The sequence below is a fragment of the Balaenoptera ricei genome, chromosome 1, assembly GCF_028023285.1.
Source record: "Balaenoptera ricei isolate mBalRic1 chromosome 1, mBalRic1.hap2, whole genome shotgun sequence".
Taxonomy (NCBI): Eukaryota; Metazoa; Chordata; class Mammalia; order Artiodactyla; family Balaenopteridae; genus Balaenoptera; species Balaenoptera ricei.
In genome coordinates, this window is record NC_082639.1 from 96,235,149 (window position 1) to 96,261,428 (window position 26,280).

The 26,280-nt window shown below is 45.5% G+C and overlaps 1 protein-coding gene across 2 annotated transcripts; it reads left to right on the forward strand.

Annotated features, from left to right (window-relative positions):
- Positions 1-11,409: 11,409 nt before the first annotated feature.
- SYPL2 (synaptophysin like 2) lies at positions 11,410-25,291 on the forward strand. Of its 2 annotated transcripts, XM_059927259.1 has the most exons (6): positions 11,416-11,774; positions 11,934-12,008; positions 18,609-18,733; positions 19,796-19,997; positions 20,937-21,128; positions 22,484-22,736. In XM_059927259.1, the coding sequence occupies exons 1-6, from the start codon at positions 11,721-11,723 to the stop codon at positions 22,640-22,642; spliced, it is 807 nt and encodes a 268-aa protein (XP_059783242.1). In that variant the 5' UTR covers positions 11,416-11,720; the 3' UTR covers positions 22,643-22,736. The 2 variants fall into 2 exon arrangements, with proteins under 2 accessions (XP_059783247.1, XP_059783242.1); XM_059927264.1 differs by lacking the exons at positions 19,796-19,997; positions 20,937-21,128 and having other exon boundaries at positions 11,410-11,774; positions 22,484-25,291.
- The last annotated feature ends 989 nt before the right edge of the window (positions 25,292-26,280 follow it).

Below are 26,280 nucleotides of genomic sequence, written 5' to 3' on the forward strand. Positions count from 1 at the left end.
TTGGAGATAATGAGAACAGGAAGCTAAGAGGCCACATGGACTTTATAATTGCCCAGGAGGGTGGCAAAAGTTGAGGGGACAGGAAGGCCATGAGCCAGGTGCTTGCAGATCTTCAGAGAATGAGAAAAGTGGCCAAGAGTTTGGAAGATCATTGCACTCAGAAGGGAGAAAAGATGAATGGATAGATGACATGAACCTTAAAAAGGCAGATTTTGCAAGAGGGAGAGGGAATAGTGAGGAGAAACACCTAAATTTCCCCTTAATTATATTCTCTGTTTCAGATAATGAGGACCTTCAAGAATGTCTTCGAACTTGGCAGATTAAATAGGGTCAAAGAAATCCCACCCCTATTGTTCCAGACTAAGCCCATCCCCTGGGGCTTAATCAAGGCAGAGAAGCTGCCAGAGTAAGGAGGCCAAACCTGTGGGAAAGTGGCATGGAATAAGAATGGCAACTAAGAAGCTATACTAAGAGTTCAGGTGAGAGCGGGTGAGAGATGGAATTAATGCAGAGGCAGAGGGGACAGCAGGGAGGGAGAGCTTGAGGAAACATCTCTAACATAGCTGGAGACTGAGTTCAATCATGTGACCAATGATCCAATCAGTCTTGCCTTCCCAGTGAAATCCCAGTAAAATGTCTTGATGCTGAGGCTCAGAGGAGTCCCTGGTTGGTGAACACGGATGTGCTGGGAAGGTGACATGTCCTGGCTCCCCAGGGAGAAGATATGGGGGCTCCATGTTGAAAACTCTCCCAGACCTCATCCTATGTGTCCCTTCATTTGGCTGGCCCTGGTTGTATCCTTTAAATAAAACTGTAATTGTTAAGTGCAGTGCTTTCCTGAGTCATTCAGTTCTGTGATTTATTCTTGTGAATTATTGAACCTGACGGGATAATGGGAACCCCTGAATTTCTGCCAGTTGGTCAGAAGTGTGGGTGACCTGGGGACTCTCAAAGTGTGGATGGCATCTGAAGTAAGGGCAGTCTTGCTGAGGCCCGTTCCCTTAAACCTGCATAGTCTTACACTAACTCCAGGTGGTTAGCATTAGAATTGTATTCAGTTGGGGTTCGTGTTAGAATAACAGGTAACAAACAGAGAATTCTACTCAAACTGACTTTAAAAAGTGAAGGGAATTTATTGGTGCACATTACCAAAAAAGTCCACAAGTAACATGGCTTCAAGCATGGCTTGACCCAGCAACTCAAATAATGCGACCAGGACCTGGTTTTTCTCTCCTAGTTTTTCCTGAGACTGGCTTCATCCTCAGCAAACTCTCCCTTCCTGGTGCAGGATGGCTGCCAATAGTTCCTGAAGCTATGTGCACGTGGATTTACATCCAATTAAGAGAGAGATTTTTATTCATTCAAATAGATGTTCAAGAATTGAGTATAACTGGCCTAAATTGGGTCATATTCCCATCCTTGAATGATTATGACCAGAAATAGTGCCATAAGTCAATCAGAACCTACTTCTAAAACCAGAGGTGGGACTTATCTTACTTAAACCATTTGGCCATAAATGGCTTGCCTTATACAAAATCTGGGTACTGCTGTTGGAAAAATGGGGAAATAAATACTGTGGAAGCAATCAGTAATGGAACAGTGTTCAGTTGATATTTATTTAATTGACATCTCATTTTGAAAATTAGCTGCATTCTGGAAAACAATCCCAGATTCCTTTAGTTCTTAAATTCTACACTTAAGGGTTGTTCTGTCTGTACTCCAGGTGGCTTAGATATCCTGTGAGGTTCTCTTTACAACCTAATGATTTGCTGGTACAATCCCAAATGAGAGAAATACAGCTTATCAGATTATGGTACAACTCATCTTCTCCAGAGATCATTTATGTGACAACTTAATTATTCAGAGAATAAAACTCTAAGAGGTGCCCACACTTAAAGAGCTGACAGAAGATGATTCTGCAGAAGAATATCTCCATGCCCTCAGCTCTGAAAGAGCTGAAACTACTGAAAGAGATGTCACAAAGTTTACATACCAGAGTTCGTGGACTTTATTTATGGGAAACATTCTTCGATCCTCTCTTAGAGCCAATTTGCCATGATTCTAGGTGCAGTTCTAACAGGTTTGTTATCTGATGTAATGATCATCTTTGTTTTTGCTTGTTCACTATCTATTCTTATTTAGGCAAAAGCACCCTGATTTTCCTTTGGGGAAACTAGTTCTCTCTAACTTTCAGTTTTGTGGTTTTGATAGGACTGATACTACCCACAAGGTCCAAGAATGAGTACAGCGATCTGGCCAGTCCCTTGGCCACACCGTGACTGATTCTGAAATGGGAATGTGGCCCAACCTGGGCTATTGAGAGCCCTACCCAGAACCTCGCCTGCAACTCTTATGGGGTTGCTAGGTTGTTACGATGTTAAGACCAGACATGTTGTTGGGCTATCAAGGGGGAGAATCCAGCTGGAAAATGAAACCAACATAGGAAAGCAGAGGAGAGATAGACAGAGACAGAAGCAGAGAAAGAATCCAGTTCTGATGTTATCATTTGGGCCCCTGGAACGAGTCATGACTAAAACTCTTGGATGTTTCAGTTACAGGAGGCAACAAATTTCCTTTTCTGCTTAAGCCTGTTTGAGTCAGGTGTCTGCACTAAAGTAGTTTTAACTAATTCATCTGGTTTTCTGCAACAAGCAAATTGGAAGCAACAACAGAGGAGGGTTTTTGCTTGGAGGCATGTGAATTAGCAGCAGTTTCACTAATTTTTAAAAAATGTTATGAATTCTGCACACTTAATGAAATAAACTCCAGTATTTTGGTACTTGGTGCTGACACCAAAGGAAAGCAAAGGAAAAGTACAAAATCCCTCTCTCTAATTAAAAAAAAAAAAAAGAAAGAAAGAAAACAGTTTGGGATCCAGATCATGACATCATATCTATCTTACAGTACAGGACAATGTTTGATAGTCCTGATGTGACATTCCCTATCTTTATACCTGTCATCAATGGTCTTTCACACTTAAAACCATCTTTGATTCCTCTCTTAGTAGTTACAATACTAGAGCAAAATTATATATATATATATTTTTTTTTTTTTTTAATCAATCATATCATAGTTTCTCTCTGAGCTTGTTATTTATTTATTTATTTATTTATGGCTGTGTTGGGTCTTCGTTTCTGTGCGAGGGCTTTCTCTAATTGCGGCAAGTGGGGGCCTCTCTTCATCGCGGTGCGCGGGCCTCTCATTATCGCGGCCTCTCTTGTTGCGGAGCACAGGCTCCAGACGCGCAGGCTCAGTAATTGTGGCTCACGGGCCTAGTTGCTCCGAGGCATGTGGGATCTTCCCAGACCAGGGCTCGAACCCGTGTCCTCTGCATTGGCAGGCAGATTCTCAACCACTGCGCCACCAGGGAAGCCCCCAAAATTATATTTTTAATCTTTCTGCTTTAATTTCCTGCAAAGCCAAAATACTGGATTTTTTTACGTTTAGAATTTATAAAGTTTTAAAAATATTAATGTAACTAAATATTATTTAACACATTTAAAAACAAAAATTGTAAGCAAATTACAAAATATCCTTCTGGCCACTACTGGCTCTGCTGCTTTCTGCAACTTCACTTCTCCTACCTCACACATATCCATACACATCATCTATGATGTAGCTGGTTAGGAAGAGCTTCTAGACTTTCCTGCCCAGTTTAGCAACCCATAGGGTTTTCAGGACTACTTCCTCTGATTGAAAATGATTTCTCTCCTGTGAGCCCAAAAGAGATGGCCCTAGCTGGGTCTGACTCTTCTCCATCCCCTATGGGGAGATTTCCTACTTCAAAGGCTCCTCCTGTCTAGTCCTCGCTCAGCATTTTTCCTGAGAGAGCGCAGTGGAGGATGAAGAAGTTTGGAAGAGGTAGGGAGTTACTGGAACTGGGTGGTAAGGAGGGGATGGGAGGGTTTATAGTGATAAATGGTAATGGTTTATGGTTAGTGATGAGGAGGAGGTTAGAGCAGGAGAAGGAAGGAGGGTTTGAAGAGGACCTAAGAAGAGTAAATAAAGCTGCCGACCGAGGTCTAAAATAATGGTATTACACCAATAAAAATACCTTACTTTCAGTGCTTATAAATAGCACAGTATACGGGTACACTGGAATATAGAAAACAGTAATGCAGTCATGATTCCCTCTTCCCTGACCTTCAGTCAGAGTAGCCTCTAAATCTTGTTAATTCAATTTCAGAGACATGCCATTCCACCTAGAGATTCAACTTCCTGAAGTATTCTTGGCGCAAACCTTGGAAGGCTCTGGTTCTGTTTTAAGAAGGAAAGCCATGTACTTACATCACTTATACACACTGCTGCCAGATTAATAGTTCTGAAACACAGTTCTATCACATAGCAACTATTATTTATTGAATATTTGCTATGTGGCAGGCACCAGGCTCTCTTTATATTACCTTATTTAACCTTCATAACAGCCCTTCGTAGTAGATACTGTCATTAACCCCATTCTGTAGATAAGAAAATAGAAGCTTAGGAAAATTAAGTCTCTTGAAAAGGAAACATAGCTACTAAATGGCAGAACTAGGTTTGGAACTCAGATCTGTCTCACTCCACTTGGGTCCTTAACCTCTATTCTTTATCACCTCTTCTGCTCAGAATCTGAGTGAGTAGTCAATAAAGTCTAAGGGCTTATCACTTAAGGCCCTTACCCCCAACTGCCATTCCAAATTTATTTTCTACTATGGCCCTTCATACATCTGATTTTCAGGGCAAATAGAAGTATTTGCTGATCACCAATATCCCTCAGCAATACACACTTCCATGTCTTTGTTTATGGAGGAATGTTTTCTCTGTGTCACTGGTTCCAGAAAAAAATAGAAATATTTAAATCACTGTTTCACACAATAATTGTCATAGTTTTTATTTTCCATTACAATAACAGCTATTGATTTTTACATATATACATATATACACACACATATATATATTTGTTCCCTTAAAATAAACTATTTTCTTCTAAAGTATGTACAAAGATTAACTGTTTTGGAAATGTATTAGGCCTTTACAAATTGTTTATAAATCCAAATCCAACAGAATTAGGATTCCAAATAGTAGAAGTCATTTTACCAGAAGTCCAAAAAGTCTTTAGGGTCTCCCAAGATTATCTAAAATAAACACAGAAACAAAAAACTATTCAGGACAGAAATTTGGCAAGTGGTCAGTCTACTTTTGTAGGGTGCCTCTACTCCTAACAGGCATAATTAAAAAAAAAAAAAAAAAACCTGCTGTGGAATAAATTTCATGGATTAAAAAAAATGCTGAGTGACGTTACCTTGAATGTACAGTCGATTTGGCCACAATACAGCTTCAACTTTTTAAAAAGCAGTAGCTCTCCAGAAAACAAAAAGAGAAGGGAACATTTTCCAACTCATTTTAGGAGGCTACCATTACCTTGATTGATAACAAAACCAAAGAGAGTCCAAAAAAGAAAACTACAAACCAATAGCCCTCATGAACATAGATGAAAAAAATCCTCAACAGGGGAATTCCCTGGCAGTCCAGTGGTTAGGACTCAGTGCTTCCACTGCATGGAGCCAGGTTCGATCCCTAGTCAGGGAACTAAGATCTTGCATGCCGCTCACTGGCATGGCCAAAAAAAAAGAAAGAAAATTCTCAACAGAATTTAAAAATTGAATTCAACAATATATAATATACACATATATATTATAGAATATATATATGTAAAGAATAACACATCATGACCAAAAATTCAAGGCTGACTGATTCAGTATTCAAAAATCAGTCAATAGGGCTTCCCTGGTGGCGCAATGGTTGAGAATCTGCCTGCTTAATGCAGGGGACACGGGTTCGAGCCCTGGTCTGGGAAGATCCCACATGCCACGGAGCAACTGGGCCCGTGAGCCACAACTACTGAGCCTGCGCGTCTGGAGCCTGTACTCCACAACAAGAGAGGCCGCGATAGTGAGAGGCCCGCGCACCGCGATGAAGAGTGGCCCCCGCTCGCCGCAACTAGAGAAAGCCCTCGCACAGAAACGAAGACCCAACACAGCCAAAAATAAATGATTAATTAATTAATTAATTAATTAATTTAAAAAAATCAGTCAATAGACCCACAAAAATATAGTCATTTGATCTTTGACAAAGAAGCAAAGGCAATTCAGTGGAGAAAAAATAGGCTGTTCAACAAATGGTGCTGGAAGAACTGGACATCCACGTGCAAAAAAAATGAATCTAGACACAAACTTTATACTCTGCACAAAAATTAACTCGAGATTATAGACCTAAATGTAAAATGCAAAACTATGAGACTTAGAAGATAACATAGGAGAAAATCTAGATGACTTTGGGTTTAGTGAGGTCATTTTAGATACAACACCGAAGGCATGACTCATGAAAGGAAAAATTGATGCCAGACTTCATTAAAATTTAAAACTTTAAAAAAAGTTTAAAACTTTTTTAAAAAGCTATGCAAAAAACACTGTCAAGAGAATGAGAAGACAAACCAAACACTGGGAGAAAAAAATTTGTAAAAGACATATCTGATAAAGTACTGTTATCCAAAATATACAAGGAACACTTAAAAGTCAACAATAAGAAAATGAACAACCTGATTTAAAAATGGGGAAAAGATCTGAACAGACACTTCACCAAAGAAGATATACAGATGGCAAGTAAGCATATGAATAGAGGCTCAACATAACATGTCATTAGGGAATTGCAAATTAAAACAACAATGGGATACCACTATACACCTGTTAGAATGGCTAAAATCCAAAACACTGACAACACCAAATGCTGGCAACGATGTGGAGCAACAGGAGCTCTCATTCATTGTTGATGGGGCTGCAAAATGGTACAACCACTTTGGAAGATAGTTTGGCAGTTTCTTATAAAACCAAACATACAATACGGCAATTGAACTGTATTTGCCCAAAGGAGTTGAAAATTTACATCCACACAAAAACCTGCACGTGGACATTTATCGTAGCTTGATTCATAGCTGCCAAAACTTGGAAGCAATCAAGATATTCTTCAGTAGGTGAATGGATACACAAACTGTGACAATGGACTGTTATTATTCAGCGCTAAAAAGAAATGAGCTATCAAGTCATGAAAAGACATAGAGGAAACTTATGTATTATTATATATATTTCACTTATATTACTAAGTGAGAGAAGCCAATCTGAAAAGGCTACATAATGAATGATTCCAACTGTATGATATTCTGGATAAAGCAAAAATAGGGAGGCAGGAAGATCAGTGGTTGGTTGCGGGTGGGGGGGGAGGGAGGGATAAACAGGTAAAACACAGGATATCTATAGGGTAGTGAAATTATTCTGCATGATACTATTAGAGTGAATACATGTCATTATACATTTGTCAAAATCCATAGACTATATAATACAAAGAGTAAAAACACTAATGTAAACTATGGACTTTGGTTGATAATGATGTGTCAGTGTTGACTTATTGATTGTTACAAATAAATGTACCATACTGATTCGGGATGTTGATGATGGGAGAGGCTGCGTGCAGGGAGGGGATAGGGAGGCGGGAATTCTCTGCACTTTCTGCTCAATTTTACTGTGAACCTAAAACTGCTCTAAAAATAAAGTGTATGTATGTATGTATATATGTGTGTATATATATATGTACGTATGTGTGTGTATACATACGCTTTATTTTAAAATTATATATATTTTTATATATGTATTTATATATCCTTTTAATATTCTAAAAAATATATCAGTGTAATCTACCATACTTGTCATAATTGTCCAAAGAAGAAAAAATACATTATCATTATCAATTGATGCAGAAAAAGCATTTGACAAAATTCAACATCCATCCATGGTTAAAAACTCTCAGCAAACTAGAAATAGAAAGGGACTTCGGACTTCCCTGGTGGCACAGTGGTTAAGAATCCGCCTGCCAACGCAGGGGACACGGGTTCAATCCCTGGTCCAGGAAGATCCCACATGCTATGGAGCAGCTAAGCCTGTGTGCCACAACTACTGAGCCTGCGCTCTAGAGCCCGCAAGCCACAACTACCGAGCCCACGTGCCACAACTACTGAATCCCGTGTGCCTAGAGCCCGTGCTCCACAACAAGAGAAGCAACCACAATGAGAAGCCCGCGCACCGCAACGAAGAGTAGCCCCCACTCACTGCAACTAGAGAAAGCCCGCGCGCAGCAACGATGACCCAACACAGCCCAAAATAAATGAATAAATTAATTTAAAAAAAGAAAAAAAGAAAGGAACTTCCATAAGCTGATAAAGGGCATCTATAAAAAACCTAGAGCTAATGTCATACGAAATGGTGAAAAGCTGAATACTTTCCCCTAAGATCAGGAACAATGCAATGATGTCCACTGTCACCACTTCTATTCAACATCATACTGAAAGTCCTAGCCAGTGCAATAAGGCAAGGAAAATAAATAAAAGGCATACAGGTTATAAAGGAAGAAGTAAAACGTTCCCTATTTGCAAACAATATAATTGTCTACATAGAAAATCCCAAGGAACCTACAAAAAACTCATGGAACTAAAATGTGAGTTTAGAAAGGTCACAGGATGCAAGGTCAACAGAAAAAAATCATATTTCTACATACTAACAATTGTCAAAAGGAAACTTAAGTTTTAAATTGTATAATTTATAATGGCTCCCCCCCAATTAAATTCTCGGGAATAAATCTACCAAAACATGTACATGATCTGTATGCTTAAAACTTCAAATGCTGATGAAAGAAATCAAAGACCTAAATTAATGGAGAGGCATGCCACGTTTATGGATTGGAAAATGCAACATGGAAATGATGTCAGTTTTGCCTAAATTGATCTGTAGATTTAATGCAATTCTAATCAAAATCCCAGCAGAATTTTTTGAAGATATGGACAACCTGATCTTAAAATTTATTTTGAAAGGCAAAGGAACTAGAATAGCTAAAACAATTTTGAAGAAGATGACTAAAGTTGGAGGAATTATATCACCCTATTTTAAGATTTACTTTAAAGCTACAGTTTCCAACACAGTGTGGTATTGGCAAAGGCATAGATACATAGATTAGACAGACAGTCCAGAAATAGACTCACGCAAATATGGCCAACTGATTTTTTTACAAAAGTGCAAAAGCAATTAAATGGAGAATGAATAGTCTTTTCAAAAAATGTTGTTAGAACATTTGGACGTCTACATGCCAAGAAAGAGAGAGAGGAGAATGAGGGAGGAAGGAAGGAAGAAAGAACCTTGACCTAAATTTCATACCTTATGCAAAAAATAACTCAAAAATATCTAAATGGAAAGCATAAACTATAAACATTTAGGATAGAACATAGGAGAAAATACATGTGACCTAGGGTTAGGCAAAGAGTTCTCAGACATGATGCCAAAATCATGATCCATTTTTTAAAAAAGATGAATTAGACTTCACAAAAATGTAAAATTTTGCTCTGCAAAAGACACTTAAAAGAACAAAAAGACAAACTACAGACTGGAGAAAATATTAGCAAATCACATATCCAACAAAGGACTTGCATTCAGAATATATAAAGAATTCTCAGAACTCAATTGTAAGAAACAACCCAACTAAAAAATGGGCAAGGGACTTGAACAGACACTTAACCAAAGAAGATACACAGATGGCAAATAAGCACATACACAATGTTCAACATCGTTAGCTACTGGTGATGCAAATTAAAATGGCAATAAGGTACCACCACGTACCTTTTAGAATGCCTAAAAAAACTCTGACAATACCAAGTTCTAGAGAAGACTCAAAGCACCTGGAATACATTGTTGGTGAGAAAGCAAAATGATAAGCCCACTCTGGAAAACGGTTTGGTAGTTTCATATAAAGTTAGACATATAATCTAGAAATTCTACTTCTTGGTATTTATCCTAGAAATAAAGACTTACTTCACTCAAAAACCTGTACAAAAAATGTTTTTTTTAGCAGCTCTACTCATAATAGTAAAAAAATAAAATGGAAATAACCCAAATGTATTTTGGCAGGTGAATAAACAGTGATGGATCATATTTTGTAATAGCATGGAATACTACACACACAGGGGTTCAATTTTATATGCCATTTTAATTTTGTTTTTAAGGAATAGATTTGAGACAAATGAGGAAGAGTGTTAAAATTTAACAAGGCTGGTTGGTGGGTGTGTGGATTTTGCTGTGTTATTCTGATTCTTTTCTGCTTGTGTTGTATTCTGTATGCATATTGTTGTCGACATTGGTAATGAGTAGATTATTTCATATTTGTGTAGTGTGGGCATTTACATACCTCACACCACTTAAGCCTCATGATCACTTTATGAAATAAGGACAGAAATTATTATCCCTATTCCACAGAAAAGGAATCTGAAGTGGATTGGGGACTCAGTAGTTCCTTGTTTAGCCTAGATTTGCATGGAAGTCCACTGGAGAAGTTCCCTTCAAGCCCAGGTGACTTGACCCCAGTCACTCCCCCGACCCCAACCCTGGAAGGCACTTACTTAGTGGGGGAACGAATTGTATTAATAATAGCTAAATGTTCAAAAAACAGTCATTCTGAAGTACCAGAAGGGGCCTCCAGGAATGATTCCCAGGCGATGGATACACATTTACAAGTCAATTCTTAGGAGGTGAAGGCAGGTTCTTTGGCTACCTCCCACTGGCTCACTCAGTGACCTTGTGCAAATCACTTAACCTTTCACTACTTACATTTACACTCTGGTAAACCGAATGTGTAATATTCATCATTACTCATTCAGGCTCCTGCGGAACACATCTTGAAAATTAGGGACCGATTTACAGTGGATCATATGCAACAACGTCAACTTTTCAACACAAAGTACATCTTCTTAGCCAACCTCCCCCCCCCCCGCCCCCCGCCCCCCGCCATTCCTCAAAGAATATTTTCACTCTCATTTAAATGGCGAGGGCTATTTTAAAGGAGATTGAGTTTATACTTTTAAATGATCCATAACTTTTAAATCACTAACGTAAGAATGCTTTTGGTGTTAACAAATTAAAGCAACGCCTAACTAGACAGAACAGTAAGTAAGTTACATTCTATTGCCTTTTTCGTCTGTACTGGCTCTTGAAGATTTTGGAAGCAAGCAGTTTGTTAACCGTAAGTTTTAGAACTTTATTTCAGCCCTGATAATGCCTTTATGAGAATCCTTTAGGTTCTGAGTATTATGGTGTGAAAGAAGAAAAAATGGCACAGAGCAGCTCCAAATCCAGGAAAATTGGTAAAGATAAACTAGGAGCCGATGATTGCCAGCGCGCCAGGCTGGTTCCCGACTTTGGCTATGGGTCGGGGCGGCTGTGATGTCTCGCTTGGGACTGGCCCTGGAGGCTCCTGGCAAGGAACCTGAGCCCCCTCGCGGCCGAACTGCCCGCAGAGGCCACAGGTCCCTTTAAGGCGTCCTGCGGGCAGGACCCGGGAGCTAAGGGGGCGGGAGGAGGGTTCTCAAGCGCACGCCACGTGACTCTATTGCCAAGTTCGTTCGCGAGTTTGACAGAAGTTTGAATTGGACTCGGGGGTTTTCTGCAGCCAGCGGGGCAGAGCGGCGGCCGAGGCCTCGGCGAGCGCGAGCAGCAGCGCCCCCGCGACCCACCCAGGCAGCCTGGATCCCGGGCCGCGGACGGCCGCTCGCGCTTCGGTACAGCTCGCTTCCCCCGCCGCGGGTCACCAGCCCCGAGCCCCACCGCGGTCCCCGCGGACCGCGCGCCGCGCCCCGGCCCCGCCGCGCCAGCATGTCCTCGACGGAGAGCTCCAGTCGCACGGCGGACAAGTCGCCGCGCCAGCAGGTACTCCCTGCACACCCTGGGGCTCTCTCGCCGCCCCTTCTCCACCTGGGTGTCGGGCCGACCCTTATTCTGCCCTCTCTCCCGGGTGTGAATGGGAGGAAGAGGGCCAGCACTTTCCTGGATCCCCCACGGCCCTGACCCCGGGCCCTGTCTCCGCAGGTGGACCGCCTGCTCGTGAGGCTGCGCTGGAGGCGGCTGGAGGAGCCTCTGGGCTTCATCAAAGTTCTCCAGTGGGTGAGTCGCTGCCCCAGACGAGGGCTATTTCGGGAGCCTGGGCTGTGACGCTGACCCGAGCAATGTGGCCGAAGTGGGGGGCGGGGAGGTGCTGCGGCCCGCCCCGGAGGAAGGGTGGGGGGCGGCGACAGGTGGGCGGGGGAGGGGCGGGCTAGGGCTGCTTCTCCAGCACTTGGTGGCAGGAGGGTGAGGAACGAAGCATGCGGAGCCCCGGATTCGGTCCTTCTATGTGCAAGGAGTCTTTGCCCAGGGCGCTCACATTTCACCCGGGCGAGAGGACCCGGGTGTAACCTTTCCAGAACTCTGATCCTGCACATACCACTCCTCGGTGGCGGGAGGGGCGAAGAGGACAAGTGGGAATGAGGAAAGCTGCGGAGGGCAGAGGACGGAAGGAGGCAGGCGATGGAAACCATCCTGTCCCCAAACCCACCAGGACCTGACTGATCCTGGAGGTGGACTCATGGGACAGGGTCCTGGCTGGCGGCTGTCCTGTTGAGGTCACTAGAGTAATCTGCGTTCCTGTAACTGCGTGAGGGAGTGGATGAATGAATGAATGGAGTTCATGGCTCTAGGATTACATAAAAGAAAAAATAGTAAGACAGAATAAAAATCAGCCAAAATGTGGCTTGTAGAATAAGATAGAATATTGAGCTGGAAAGCTGGGGCCCTGGGTTCTAGACCTGGACCTGCCTTTTCTATCTACTTGACCTTGGACAAATCTCTTCTTTGGACTTCAGTTTCCATATTAATCAAATATTCAGACCATCCCTAGGGTCCCTTTCTGCTCTAAATGGGTTGGCATGCTAGAACATTGCCCTTGGTTAGACTTATCCTGTGACCTTGAAGAAATCATTTGTCCAGGGCCTCAGTTTCCCCTGTAGTGGTATAGGGGAAATACCATCTTCTCCTGCCTCACTGGTACTTTGAGACATTAGCATGTTCTCTGTCCTTCGCGGTGCCCAAGGCCTCCTGGGTATAAATTAGGAATGTGGACAGGTGCAGTCACTCTTCCAAATCATAAAGACTTTTCGGGAGCAGTTATTGCACTATCACAGAAGAGATTTAAGTTAGACAATCCACACACCAAATGGTGTGTGAATAACTTAATTAACGTGCTTTCAGCACAGAATTCAGCTAGGGAATAAGTTACCATTAATACTAAGGAGGACTGAGTTCTAAAGGGCTTTTAACTCACTGGAGACAGGAGTTAGCATTGTGTCGCTGATTCTTAAATCATCCTTTGGATGAGAATCATCAGATCTGGAATTCGGGGGCAATAGTGCATTTGGGGTTACCTCTGGATATCTGAGACCCTGACTGGGGCTACAGGCCAGCATGCGGAGCTCCCACGTGCAAACTCTGGGACCTGTTGGGGACTTTCCACTCTCTCTACTGCCTCAAGAGCGGTTGGAACGACTGCTGACTGAGCTCTTTCACCTCCCCCCCACTTCCCTGCCATGACCCACCACTTGAGTACTTGAGGGGGCCATAGACGAATAATATTAAGGCTTCATGCGTCTACCATCCAGAACTAGGGATCCATTATGAGTGGTCCAGAGGAGCAGAACCAGAAATGTAAGGGTACAATTTTATCATTAAACTAGACAAATGGATCTAAGGGAAATTTGAGAAAGGCTGTCAAGGGATGAGGGAAACAATGAGGTTATTAGACCATGGAATCATCCTCCATAGGAGGGATTCTGAAAAGCTTCCTTCTTCAACCTTTCTATCCTTTTCCCAACCCTCCCCCAACCAATACCCACAACATTTCTATAAGGCTGCACAAAGCAATGCCTAGTCTCCTCCCACAGTCAGTGCTGATCCCTAAGAATTAAGACCTGTTTGACTTTTAAGATCCTCAACTTCTTAGAGAGGGAGTTATGCCTTTCTCTCATAATACTCAATCCGAGAGTCCAGGGCTAGGCTCTGCACTCAGCCTTCATTCGAAGGGTAGCATCATAAAGAGACATGATTTGCTTTTACTGCCATCCTGGTATCCTGAATTCAGAGTGAGTTTCACTTGCCCTGAGTCTCTGCAGGTGAACACAGGAACCAGCACCAGGAACCAGCACCAAAATGACAGTGAAAATGTCGTTTGGGACTTTTTGCATATTTCCTGCTTGGAGGGATCAAATACTCCGGTCTGGAAAAGGGGGAAAAAACCACACACAAACCTGCAGTTATTGTAATGATAATTGAAAACTTTGTTGTCACTATTACAAAAAGCAAAGGTTTTACTGGAATCCTGGTGAGATAAAAGTAATGTTATTCTTTTATTAGTGAGGAGCTTAGCTTAGGGTATCTCTTTAAAATTTAAAGATTAACTAATCTCACCTCAATTGCAGTTCTGGGGTCTCACTAAGTCTACACTAAGCTAGGAAAATAACAGGGGCATATACCAATTATTGGAGAACTAGTTTTTCTCTGCTTTCTAGCTATGGAACCTAGGGTAAGTGATGAAATCTTCATGGGTGTCAGTTTCTTATCTGTAGATGAGGGTAAGATCTATCTCATGAGCTCACTGGGAGGATTACAGGAACTAATATCTGTAAAGCATTAGAGCATTCAGGAAGACCATGGTGAGCCTGGCAGTCCAGGAGGTATTCAGCAAGTGTTGGTTCCCAAACCTCTCCTTCTCCCTAACTTTCCCCCTTATGCAGACTGTCAGCTGGACTTGTCCTTTGGTGAGATTATTCAGGTGTCACTGCCAAATCCTCACTTTGAGGGTAAGGTACGAATCTCCTGGATTACTCAGTTACTGTATCGATAATGTCACGTTACCTTTAACTTGGTGTGCCCTTGATCAGTAATTCACCTCTGAAGTGCCAAAGTCACTTATTTGGCCCTGGGGTCTCTGTAATGAAAATAAGGTATTTCCATAAATGTGGGGAATTCGAAAGTACACCATCAGAGTCCATAAAAACCAGTGAGATGATTGTGGGAATAGGATTTGGGGGAGAACTTGTCTTCCTTGTGCCCTGCACTAAGTGGAAATGTTAGTGTTCTCAGGACTGACAAAGGATTATCACCAAAAAGCAAGTCAGCACCAAAATGGAGCCTCATCCTTAAAGTAGCAAGGTTATTCTGACATCTTTCCAAAAGAGATGCAGAGGGAGGAGGAGGAGGAGGAGGAGGAGGAGGAGGAGGAGGAGGGTGGCAGTGTATGACCACTGCTGTTCCCCGCAATGCAGGTCCATGAGGAGGAAGGCTGGTTGGTACCAGAGCTCTGGGGTTGCCCCTTGTCTTAGGGTCTCCATGTCTTCTTGGCTCCTGTTCTTTATGACCAGCTTGTTTGGCTCAGAGCCTTGTGCTTGGTGACAGGGGTGGTTTCTGTTCTTCCCCACTCTTCCCTGTGGCTCAGTCACCTGGCACAGTTAAGGAAGAAAGCATATCTGATACAGAAAGGTAGAGGGGGCTGGGAAAGCATGTCTTTCTCTGCTCCTGCATCCCAGGTGCAGAGCTACTTCCTCTCTCTTTGCAATCCTCCCTGCACACAGTAGAGGTCTTTTTCAGCCTTTATAACTCTGTGATGCAGGGTTTTGTTTTGGTTTTTATTTGAGCATGACTCTCTCCTTTCTGGATGCAAAGTCTTGAGAGCAGGCACCACGTCTTATTCAACTTAGATTCTGCAGCACCTGGCACGAAGTAGATGCTCGATAACTCTTTGTTGATTAATGAATGGGTGACATAGAAAGAGCACTGAACCGGGAATCAGGAGTTGTGAATTCTAAGCCTGGCTCTCACATTGGCTAAATGTGACCTTGGGAAAGTCACTTAATCTTTTGGGACTTCAGTTTCCACCTCTATGAAATGAGACTATTGTGCTTGATAATCTCTGAGATCCTTTTTGCTCTGCTGCTCTGTGAACCTGTGAGATTTTCCTGAGATTTCTCCATCCGTTCACTTGCATAGCCAACTGTCATCTGTTATCTGACACCATCTGACTGTGTTATGTTCAGATTTAATCATATATTCTGGTTAATAAAGTTATATAAGGTGTTTAGAGGCTCCCGACTTTCAAAGAATCAGAATAGAAGAGAATACAGTTAATACTAAAGTTACTAAGGGTATATTTTGCCCAGAGAGGAATCGTAAAGCAGGGTTCAGGATTTTCAGAACCTCAAGGTTGTCATCTGGACATAGCAGAACTTTCCGCAATGATGGAAAAGCTCTATAATCTGTGTTGTCCAGTATGGAACCTGCTAGTCACATGTGCCTAGGGAGCACTTGAAATGTGGCCAGTGTGGCTGAGCAACTGAATTTTAAATGTTATTTAATTTTAATTAATTTAAATGTAAATAGCCACACTTGGCTAGTGGCTACCATTGTGGACAGTGCAGCTCTAGAGTAGGAGCTCCATGAAGACAGAGGGTTTTTTTTCTCTTTTGTTCACTAATAAATCATATCGCCTAGAACAATGCCTGGTACATAGTAGATGCTCAGTAAATGACATCTTTCTGTAGATGGTCAGGAGTGCCAGTCAAGAGAGTGCTGGTAAAAAGCAGGCTCCATAACTAACTGTTCATTGCCCCAAGTTAGGAGTACCTACTTTTGGGGGGAACCTATTACAGAGCCACTCACTGGCTAACTGCCAACAGTAAAAAGATATCCAACTGTCTGCCCTTCCCAGAATGTAACGCCTTAATTGTGTCCAGTTCTGGACACCAGAAGCTAAGAGGAACAAAGAAACTTCCAAGAGGAATCAGAGAACTGACAAGAAACAGAGCTGACAAGATTGGAGAATTCTTACGAGGACGAGCTAGAGAAGTTCCGCTGTTATGCCAGGGAGGCAACTTGGAGTATGTAAAGGATAATGGTGCAGAGGCTTTGAGTAACTTCTCTCCAGGCCTGTCAAGAAGATGAGCAAACAGGGCTCTACTGCAGCCTCTGTAATTTAAGTCAGATCAGGAGGTTAATCAGGCATTGGAGAGAGGTTATACTGTCTCCTTTCCTGGATGATTTTTAAGATGGAGACAATTGTCATTTGTTTGAACTAAACCTCCTAGAAACAGAGAGGTACCCATTATGACCTTTAGAGAGGGGTCAGTGGCTCCAGCATAAAGAAGATCTGCCAGGCCAGGCGATGCAAGGTGGGGCAGTGGCACCGGACACCACCCAGGGACAGAGCACAGCTGCTGGCAAGCCCAGCCAAGAGCACACTGATAGCGTTACCCTCGGAGAGTGAGAGAATCATAGAGTTGGAAAAGGCCTTTGGATTCCTGCTCCAAACCCCTCATTTTACAGAGGAGGAAACTGAGACTCAGAGAGCAGAATGACTTATTAGAGGTCACCCTGCCAGTTAGTGACAGGGCCAGGACTAGGACCTGGATTTCCAGACTCCTGATCGAGGTCTCTTCACTCCACAACACTATCAAGCATTAGCAAAATAATGTGAACACAACTCTATTCTATAAACACTGGATGCAGGACTGGGATGTGAATTAGCTGTCTTCTAGGTGCTTAATATCCAAGATACCACATCGCAAAGAAACATACAAAAAGTGAACAATTAACAGAATAAGCTCACTGCTTAATACAAATGATTACATCGTGCACAAGCCAATGGTAAGTGCACAGGAAACGAGGCCTGAACAGATGATGTGGGAGGATCAGAGACTCCAATTTCTCACCTCCTTCTAACCAAAGTGTGTATCCTCAGAAAGAAATTAGAAAATCATAGGATGAGGGAATTTCATGTCACTCAAGGCAGGACGTTTAGTAAAATGTGATGAAAGGTGAAGAGGAAAACAATTCAAGTGATCTGAAACGCCTCTGGTTCTTAACACTGAAAAATGGCAGCAGCAACGGATTATAAAGGGAAACACCACTGGGGAAAAAGCAGAGGCTGATAAGGCAAGTTGAGGATACTTTTCTCTGGGCTTGAGACAGGACTTCCAGCATCAATGCAGCCAGCACAGTTGCCAAAGGAAAGGTGCCTTTGGGGGAGAGGAGTTAGCTGGCAGTACCATGGGACAGCAGCCGGGCCCCTGCCCCCTTGGCCCCTCGGAAGGCTTGGCAGAGGTTGTCCCCTCCAGCTATACCTCCACTGAGGCAGGAAGCCATTCATTGGAAGTTAGCAAGAAGGTAATGGCAAGATTCAGTGACGGCTTCAAAGGAGAAATGGAAAGAGTTCCATGCACTCCTGATCTAGATTGGTGCAGGGAAATCTATTTCTAGGGTGCCTCTCCCTTGGGGAGGAAATTCAAGTCCAACTTTGAGATAGAAGTTTCCAAAGCCTAAATTGCTTTGTGTTAGTCATCATCTTAAGGAGGCTACCTGTGGTCTCCAGTGTCACATCCAATGGGGAGACCTGGAAACTGCCCATTTCTCCCTCTTCATCTCCCTCCCAGGTACCAGTCAAAGTCAACCTTATTCATTTGGCTATTTGGTCCAGCACGCTGTGCAGTGAACACAGCACCCTGAGGCTGGGAGACCAAAGGAAGCCATGGGTCCCTGGCCAGGAGGGACTTGACTAAAGGGACTTCTGGCCCCTCCCCCCGCCATATCTGCACCGGCTGAGAGTCAGAGGGTGGTTCTGAAGGGATAGACCTTGGCCAGCTGAGACCTTCTGACTCTCAGAGGGGCTTCACTCTCCCTCAGCTCTTTGCTATTTTCGCCTTCGGGTCCTGCGGCTCCTACAGTGGGGAAACAGGAGCAACGGTTCGCTGCAACAACGAAGCCAAGGACGTGAGCGCCATCATTGTTTCGTTCGGCTATCCCTTCAGGTGAGCAGGAGTTGATTCTGACCCCGCATAGCCTCTCTCACTAGATTGGCAGGAACTGCTTGGTCTCTTTCTCCTCCAGAAACCTAAAAACCTTTTGTTGTGTGCCACTCCAGTTTCAGATAGAATTACAAGGCTCAGGTCCTTCCTGCCCTTTAGGAATTTCAGACACACTGGCCAGAGAAAAATATAAGGGAAACTCAAATAGATCCTTTGTTATAATAATGTTGCAGTCCATGGATAACCAATAGCAGGTAACAACAGCTCCTACAGAAAGAACCCATGCAGTGTGGGGTGGAGGCTCCTCGACCCTCAGCAGTCTCCTCCCTGCCTTGAAGGTAAGGAAGCTTGTCAGTACTCAGATCCTAAAGAGCTGATGGGGGATGCTCACCCGTACCACCAGAATACAGGGAGGTATACCTTGACCAGGAGGTAGAAGACAATACTCTTTCCTGAGTGTTTGGGAGCTTAGAGAAAGGAGAGCCCAAGTGTTCAGAGGGGAATGCGGGCAGGGCTCAGCTTTTCAGAAATTTCTAGTAGCAGCAGCCAAGTTAGATTAGCTGTCTCTTGTTCATAATAGGGTATTTGTTTTTCTCTCTCGAGCTTGTCCAGTGTAGTCTCATTGAGGGACCTAAATAAAGCCTGAGAATGGGTGATTCCAATCTTAACTTGGCCACTGTGGACCTGTGCTTTCCCAGGGACAGAATGAAGCTGATTTTCCTGGTGATTTGGCTACCAGAAATAGATGAACTATATATACTGTGGTTACGATCTAAAGGGTCGTGGAGATACTTGGAAATACAGGGTCACCGTATCTGGGCAGGGTGGATGAGTGTGGGGTGGTGGCTGAGAGGGAGGTAGAGTTTGACCAGAATTCCAGGGAAATTCCTGTCCTGACTGCGAGGTTCCCTCCAGCAACTTTCCTCCCTACCTGCCCCTTTCTTGGTTCTGTAAGAGTCCTTGGGTGAGAACTAGTGCAGGACTGCTCCTGGAGCAGGGGAAGCCCACTGCCTCCACAGGGAGAGGATCGCCCTGAGCTCAGGGTGGGCTCCGTGCCACCTGCAGGTTGAACCGGGTCCAGTATGAGATGCCCCTCTGCGACGATGAATCCACCTCCACGACCATGCATCTCATGGGGGACTTCTCTGCCCCCGCTGAGTTCTTCGTGACCCTGGGCATCTTTTCCTTCTTCTACACCATAGCTGCACTCGTCCTCTACCTGCGTTTCCACAACATCTACACGGAGAACAGGCGCTTCCCCCTGGTGGTGAGTGGGCACAGCCAGGAGGGATGGGGTGGAGACACTGAGGAGACATACGTTCCCCGGCTGAGGACAAACATGGTGGCTTTCCTGGGTCCCTGACACTCGGATGTGAACCTCCTCAATCTCCCTGCCAGCTCTTTGCTGTTGGTCCCTTCGGGTGCTGGGGCTGCCACAGGTCCTCGGGCCAGTGGAAGGCCCATGTCCCAGCACTCTGCGTCTACCAACCTCCCATCACTTGCTCTACTCAAAGTAGGCACAATAGCTTCAAGAAGCAGGCGCTGAAGTCTGATTGCTTGGGTTCAAATCCCAGCACTGTCCCTTACTAGCTGTGTGCTCTTGACAATTTCCTTAACCTCTCTAACTCTCAGTTTCCTCAACTATAAAATGGGAATAAAATAATAACTATCTAATAGTGTTTTGGAAGGATAAAGTGAACATGCATGTAAAATACCTGGTGTATAGTTAGCCTCCATAAGTGCTAGCTATTATTAATGTTATTTCCCCTTTACTTTCTCCTTATCCCAGGCATGCAAGGTGGAAAGAGTGCCTTAGGGGACCCCATTTGTCTCCTGCAGTCTGCCCTCACTCTGCCACCAGTTGTAACTGAGCAGTGGTGATCAAAGGAAAGGCTGGGCGTGGGGAGAGTATCAAGTTTAGGCCATGTGGGTTTGGGGATGACACTGACCAACAGATGCCTGGGCACATTGTTACCTGACCTCAGTTCTGAGGGCATGGGCAGGGGTAGCCCTGGCTGGCAGGATTCTCTCGGTGGCAGATTCCCTAGGATGATCTGAGTTCCCTGAAGCTCTAGGTGTTGGGTAGGATGGGAAGAGGCAGCTGTCCTGGGACCCCAGGATTCCAGTGCCTTATGGCGAGAGGAGAAGAAGTACAGAATCATGGAGGCCTTTCTGATTGCATTTCCTGTCCCTCTGCTCCTCCCAGGACTTCTGTGTGACTGTCTCCTTCACCTTTTTCTGGCTGGTAGCTGCAGCTGCCTGGGGCAAGGGCCTGACTGACATCAAGGGGGCCACACGACCATCCAGCCTGACAGCAGCCATGTCTGTGTGCCACGGAGAGGAGGCGGTGTGCAGTGCCGGGGCCACGCCCTCCATGGGACTGGCCAACATCTCCGTGGTGAGACCTGTGGCCACTGAAGGGGTCTGGGGAAGGCAGCACACTCCCAGCTGCCCAGGCCTGTCACAGCAGGGTCTGAGAGGAACAGAGAGTGTGTCTCCACAGCTGCCCTCCCCGGCCCTGGCAGCCAGTGCTTCCCTTCCACCTAATGCTGGCTGCTGGCCCCTGGCTGACCCTGAGGGACATTTGGGCAGGGGGAACCCAAGAGCCACTCAGCCTCCTGTGCCTTCCTCCTTCTGCCCTCTGCCTCCCATTTCCCTCTCTTCTCCCCACCTCCAGGCGTGCTCTTTGTGACTGCCTCTCCCTCCTCCTGCCTCTTTACGGTCGGTGTGTATGTACACACGTGAGCAGGTGGAGGGGGAGCCCAGGGCTGTGACTGGGCTCAAAGCGGGGAGCAGACCCAGAGTGGGTGAGAAGGGGCTTATTGTCACTCAGGCCTCCAGGCTGGAAAAGGTCTTTGGGCAGTGGTGGGTCTAGCTGGTATGCATGTATTTGGCCACCCCAGCTGTTAGAACATTGAAACATCTCCATATCAGTTGGTAAGTAGCTGAGCTTTGCAAATGCCCTCCTGTCAGCCCAGCCACCTCAGCCCTGCCCTGAAAATGGCCTGAACCTTCCCCGGGCCCAGCAACTGAAAGGTTTAATGGCTGGCACACCAGGGAGCCTTCTAGACCTTGCTGGAACCCTGCTGATAGGTGTTAGCCCCACAGCCTTTTACTGTAAAAATGTTCACACATTCGGAGAAGTTGAAAGACTTTTACGGTGAACAGCCACGCACTCATCAGCTAGACTGTACCATTAACATTTTACTAGACTTGCTCTGTCCCGTATCTATCTGCCTCTCTTCGTCTATCAATCCATCTTATTTTTAATGCATTTCAGAGTTGATTGCAGACATCAGTACACTTCCCCCTAAAAACTCCCTGCTGATAGGTTTTTAAATATTTTGAATAAATATTTGGATAGAGCTGGCTGGGTCGCTGCCCTAGGGAAGGAGCACCTTGGACAGCTCTGGCCCCACCCACCCCAACAAGGCCTACGGAAAACGGCCTGCGGACGCCGTGGGAAGCGCCACTAGAGCCCTTGCTCCTTGCTGTGCTTTGCATGGTGCTCCACTCCAGGAGCCAGGTTCTCCTAGCGACCAAGCCACAGCTTGGGTCAGAGTTAGACACTTTCACCAGAGAATCCCTTAGTGGGTGATGGCCTTAAACCCTGACTCTACCTCCAGTTCTCTTTTAGTCTTTCTAGCCCTCTGCACCTCCCCCTCCCCTCAACACACAGGTACTCCCTCTCCCTGTTCCCAGGATGCCCTCCTTCTATTCTCATAAGCCGCCCTCCCCCTGATGTCTTTGCAGCTCTTTGGCTTTATCAACTTCTTCCTGTGGGCCGGGAACTGTTGGTTTGTGTTCAAGGAGACCCCGTGGCATGGGCAGGGCCAGGACCAGGGCCAGGACCAGGGCCAGGGCGCCGGCCAGGAGAGCGCAGCTGAGCAAGGAGCGGTGGAGAAGCAGTAAGCGGCCCCCACCCGGCTACTCCCGAACAGGACAGCGCCTCTTCAACCGCCTCTGGCTTCCAGGACCTCCCTCTTCTTCCTCCCCCAACTCCCCTCCCCCATTATTCTGGGCTCTGAGCTTTGAGACGTCTTCACTGGATGGGCAGGCATCAGCTGTTGGAAACCTGGGCAGCCCTCCCAGTGGCTTCCTATCCCTCCTCTTGCTGGAGCCCCGGATGGCAGGAGCTCAGTGCTTCTTATCTACTGTCTGGACCCAGGCATCTTACTTGGGGTCTTACATGTACCCTCACAGCCTTTGAGAACCAGCCTCTGCTACAGGCAAAGGTTGGGATCAGGAGACCTGAGACTGGTTCCTAGCTGCCACTTCTATCAGTCTGTCCAGCTTCAATAAAAGTGGGGGGAGGGGAAATTGGCTGGCAGCCTTCTTCCTGCCCCCTTGCATGGAGGGGCCACCAGTGGTTTAGTGACCCCTCTTCAATGGCTGTCATCAAGGCCCCGTGTCTGCGCTGACCTCCAATCAGCCTGAGCTCAGTATGCTCCCCACCCTCTCCTCTGGCCTGTTTGCCCACAGACCCCATCATGTGGGAACACAGGAGGCTGACTAGCCTAGAAAACAGCCTTTCAGAGGGTCCCAAGTAGGCTGAGACTTGGTGAGGAGCAGATAAATTGCAACTGAGTTGCAACTTCAAGAAACAGAAGCCAGGAAACTTGCTGGGGAATCAGTTTTTTTTTATTCCCTTAGTCCTCCCACCCCTCCAGGCTGGGGCACTTCCACCAACACTCTAAACTCATACTTGCCCTAGAAACTCCTTACCTTCCTCCCTGTCCTCCTTCTTGGGCTTGGTCTCACACTTGGGACACAAGATGAGGGGTCTAGGAGCATCTCCATTTCAGCCTCCCCGCCTCCCACCTCTCTGTCCCTCTCCCTTCCGCAGCCTCTTGGGTCTGAGGCATTCAAGATCCTTTTCAAAGTCTGTCCAGGCCTTCCTTTCATTCCTGTGGGGCCAGACAGGGGCTTTGAAAGGGTAAGAAAGGACCATCATGAGTCTAAGTTGCCCCAGAGCCCCAGGACATGGATGGATGGGCCCATTTCTTCCTCACTCTCTACTTGTTTTTTTCCCGCCCTGCTCCTTCTCTGGCCCGTTTTGTACTTCCCCTTCTCACCTTTACGAAAGAACATGCCCTCTCCCTTTGCCCGCCATTCCTCCCCTGCTTCCCCATTTGCTCCAAGCTCTATCCCCCCTACACGCCCACCCCAGTCCAGGGCAGGCTGATGCTCTTGGTGCTTCTTCACTTCGGGACCCAGTTCCATATTTGTCTTTGGTGTGTCTCCCCTTCCTGACACCTCTTCAGTCCCTCTGGGGACCCCAGGGCCCAAGAGTCAGTGCTGACTGGATAAGGGCCATCTGTCTCCCATCCAGCTCAAAACATTTCAGTCTGCCCTGGCCATAGGGCTGCCCAGGGAAGAAGGAAGAAGGCAGAATCCAGCCGTTTTCCAATCCAGTGCCAATTAGCCCAGTTGTCATCCCAAAGGTAAATGTGCCCTGTGCCAGTCTCTCCTCAGGACTGAGTCAACCCCTCCAACCTCCTCACCTTCCTCAGCACCCTCCATTGTAACGTGTGCATTACTGGGGTACCCAGGCGGCAGGACCTTTGACTTTGGGCCAATCATTTCTTCTTTGGGTCAGTTTCCCCACTTGACAGGGGAGTGTGAGGTTTACATCTTCAAATGCTCCAGAGTCCTTCAGTGAAAAATTAGGTGTTTTGTTTTTTAGATTTGGGGGAAGGCATTTGAGGAGGGAAGATAGGAGATGGGGATAAGGGTGTTTCTAAGTCTGAACCTCTCTGTCCTGAGCTGTCCCCATGATTACTCAAGGACAAGGGGAGACAGTTTTGCCCACAGCTCCAGAGATACAGAGAACAAAGGGATGACCTTCAGTTTTCTTCAAGCTGGCCCCTGTGAGTGTCTGTGAGTAGCTTCTACTGGAACTTTGTTTGGATTCTGTGTACGTATTTATAATTTATCTGAAATGTGATGGATAAAGTGTTCTCATTTGGGGGCCTAAGTTACTAATTGGCCCTTCAGCTAGGGAAAGGGGGTGGGTGGGTATGCACTCCTGCCAAGGACTCCTAGCCCAGAACTCTCCCTAGAGCAGAGAAGGCTCTTTCTCTTCTTCAGGAGGCTGGCTTGTTCTCAGCCTGAAGAACCTTGATTTAGGCTATGGCCTCTCTCTCCATAGCCACCCTAAGAGGAAAGGCTACTTCACCTCATTACCTTCAGAGGGCTGGGCTGGGTCTAATGCTGAGTGCGCGGCTGTCCTCATAGGACTCGTGTCCCCTCCAACTAGGGCTGGCATCACCACTTTGCCTAGTGGGGCCTGAGGTAGAAGGTGCTGGTTTCTCCAGTTGCCACAGGAGGCCAACAGGCAGGGCACTTGCCCTTTGCCCTAGTAAACTCTGACCCTGCCAGGGTGCCCACCTAGGACCTTTCCTGAACATGAGTTCCCTCCACTATCATGGTCATAGGTGTCCTTCTTCTGGGATTGAAGATCAGGGGTGGGGGGAGAATGTTGCATGTTGTTTTCTGGTGCTTGTTATTATACATTTGAATAAACAGTGCTTCAAGCATTTGCCATGAAGGCGCCAAGAATGTAGCCCTTCTGGGGACTTTTTTCCTCCTCCTCCCCTTGCTTTAAGTTCTTGGACAAATATCAGCATTTCCACCAAAACATCATTCCACTCCTCTCCACTCTGCACTCCCAGCGATAGAGTCTGCAGGCTGAGTTGTTCCTGGCGGACCCCAGTCTGGCAACATCTCCTCTTTTGGTGGCACCAATTAGTCCAAAGTAACTGAGACTCATCAGTAAATTTAGAGCAAACTCAAAAGGCGAGAGATATTGGCTTCCACAATGCTGTTTCCACTTGCTCTCCTACCATCTGTGACCTAGACAAGCTTCCTGTCAGGAGTTGAGGGCCACGTGCTTTGCCCTTTTAACTATAAAGGTTCTTGCTGAACAAACTTGCACCTCTATGCCCCTTCTGAGAAACAGTCACAGGCTACATTTACATTCCCTAGAAAAATACATTTGGGCACAATATTACGTTCAATGTCACCAGTTTCCCACTCCCCCTAGGAATCATCCATGGTTCTCAGGTTAAGAATCTCTACCCTCAGAGATTATCCTTGAAGTACTTAAACCTTCCCTGGGTGAAAATGAGAAGACAGTTTGAGGTCTTGAAGTCACAGACCTTGACTTATTTGCCTCCAGTTTGGTTTCCCCTTAGATGAAAGAATGAGTATGTGGTGAGGTGTAAGGGGTTGAGGAGGGAAAAGAGAATTAGTATCTCTTTTCTGATGTGATGGGGTGGGGGGCAGGCTTTTGTCTCTTGATTATGTGAGGGTGGGAAAGAATGTCATCAGCTGAGAAAAGAGAAAGAGGTGGATGATTAAGGTATTTTCCAGGCCTTAGCAAGGAAAATGACAGATCTGATGAGAAATCTCCCTGTGCCCAGGCTCTGGTAGCAGCCCTGCCAGCAGAGAAAATATTCGTTAGAAAAAGAAGCTAAAGGGATGGATGGAGTCAGGGTCCAGCCAGGTTTGGGAAGAGGCGGTACAGGGTATCGATCGCAGTGCTCATG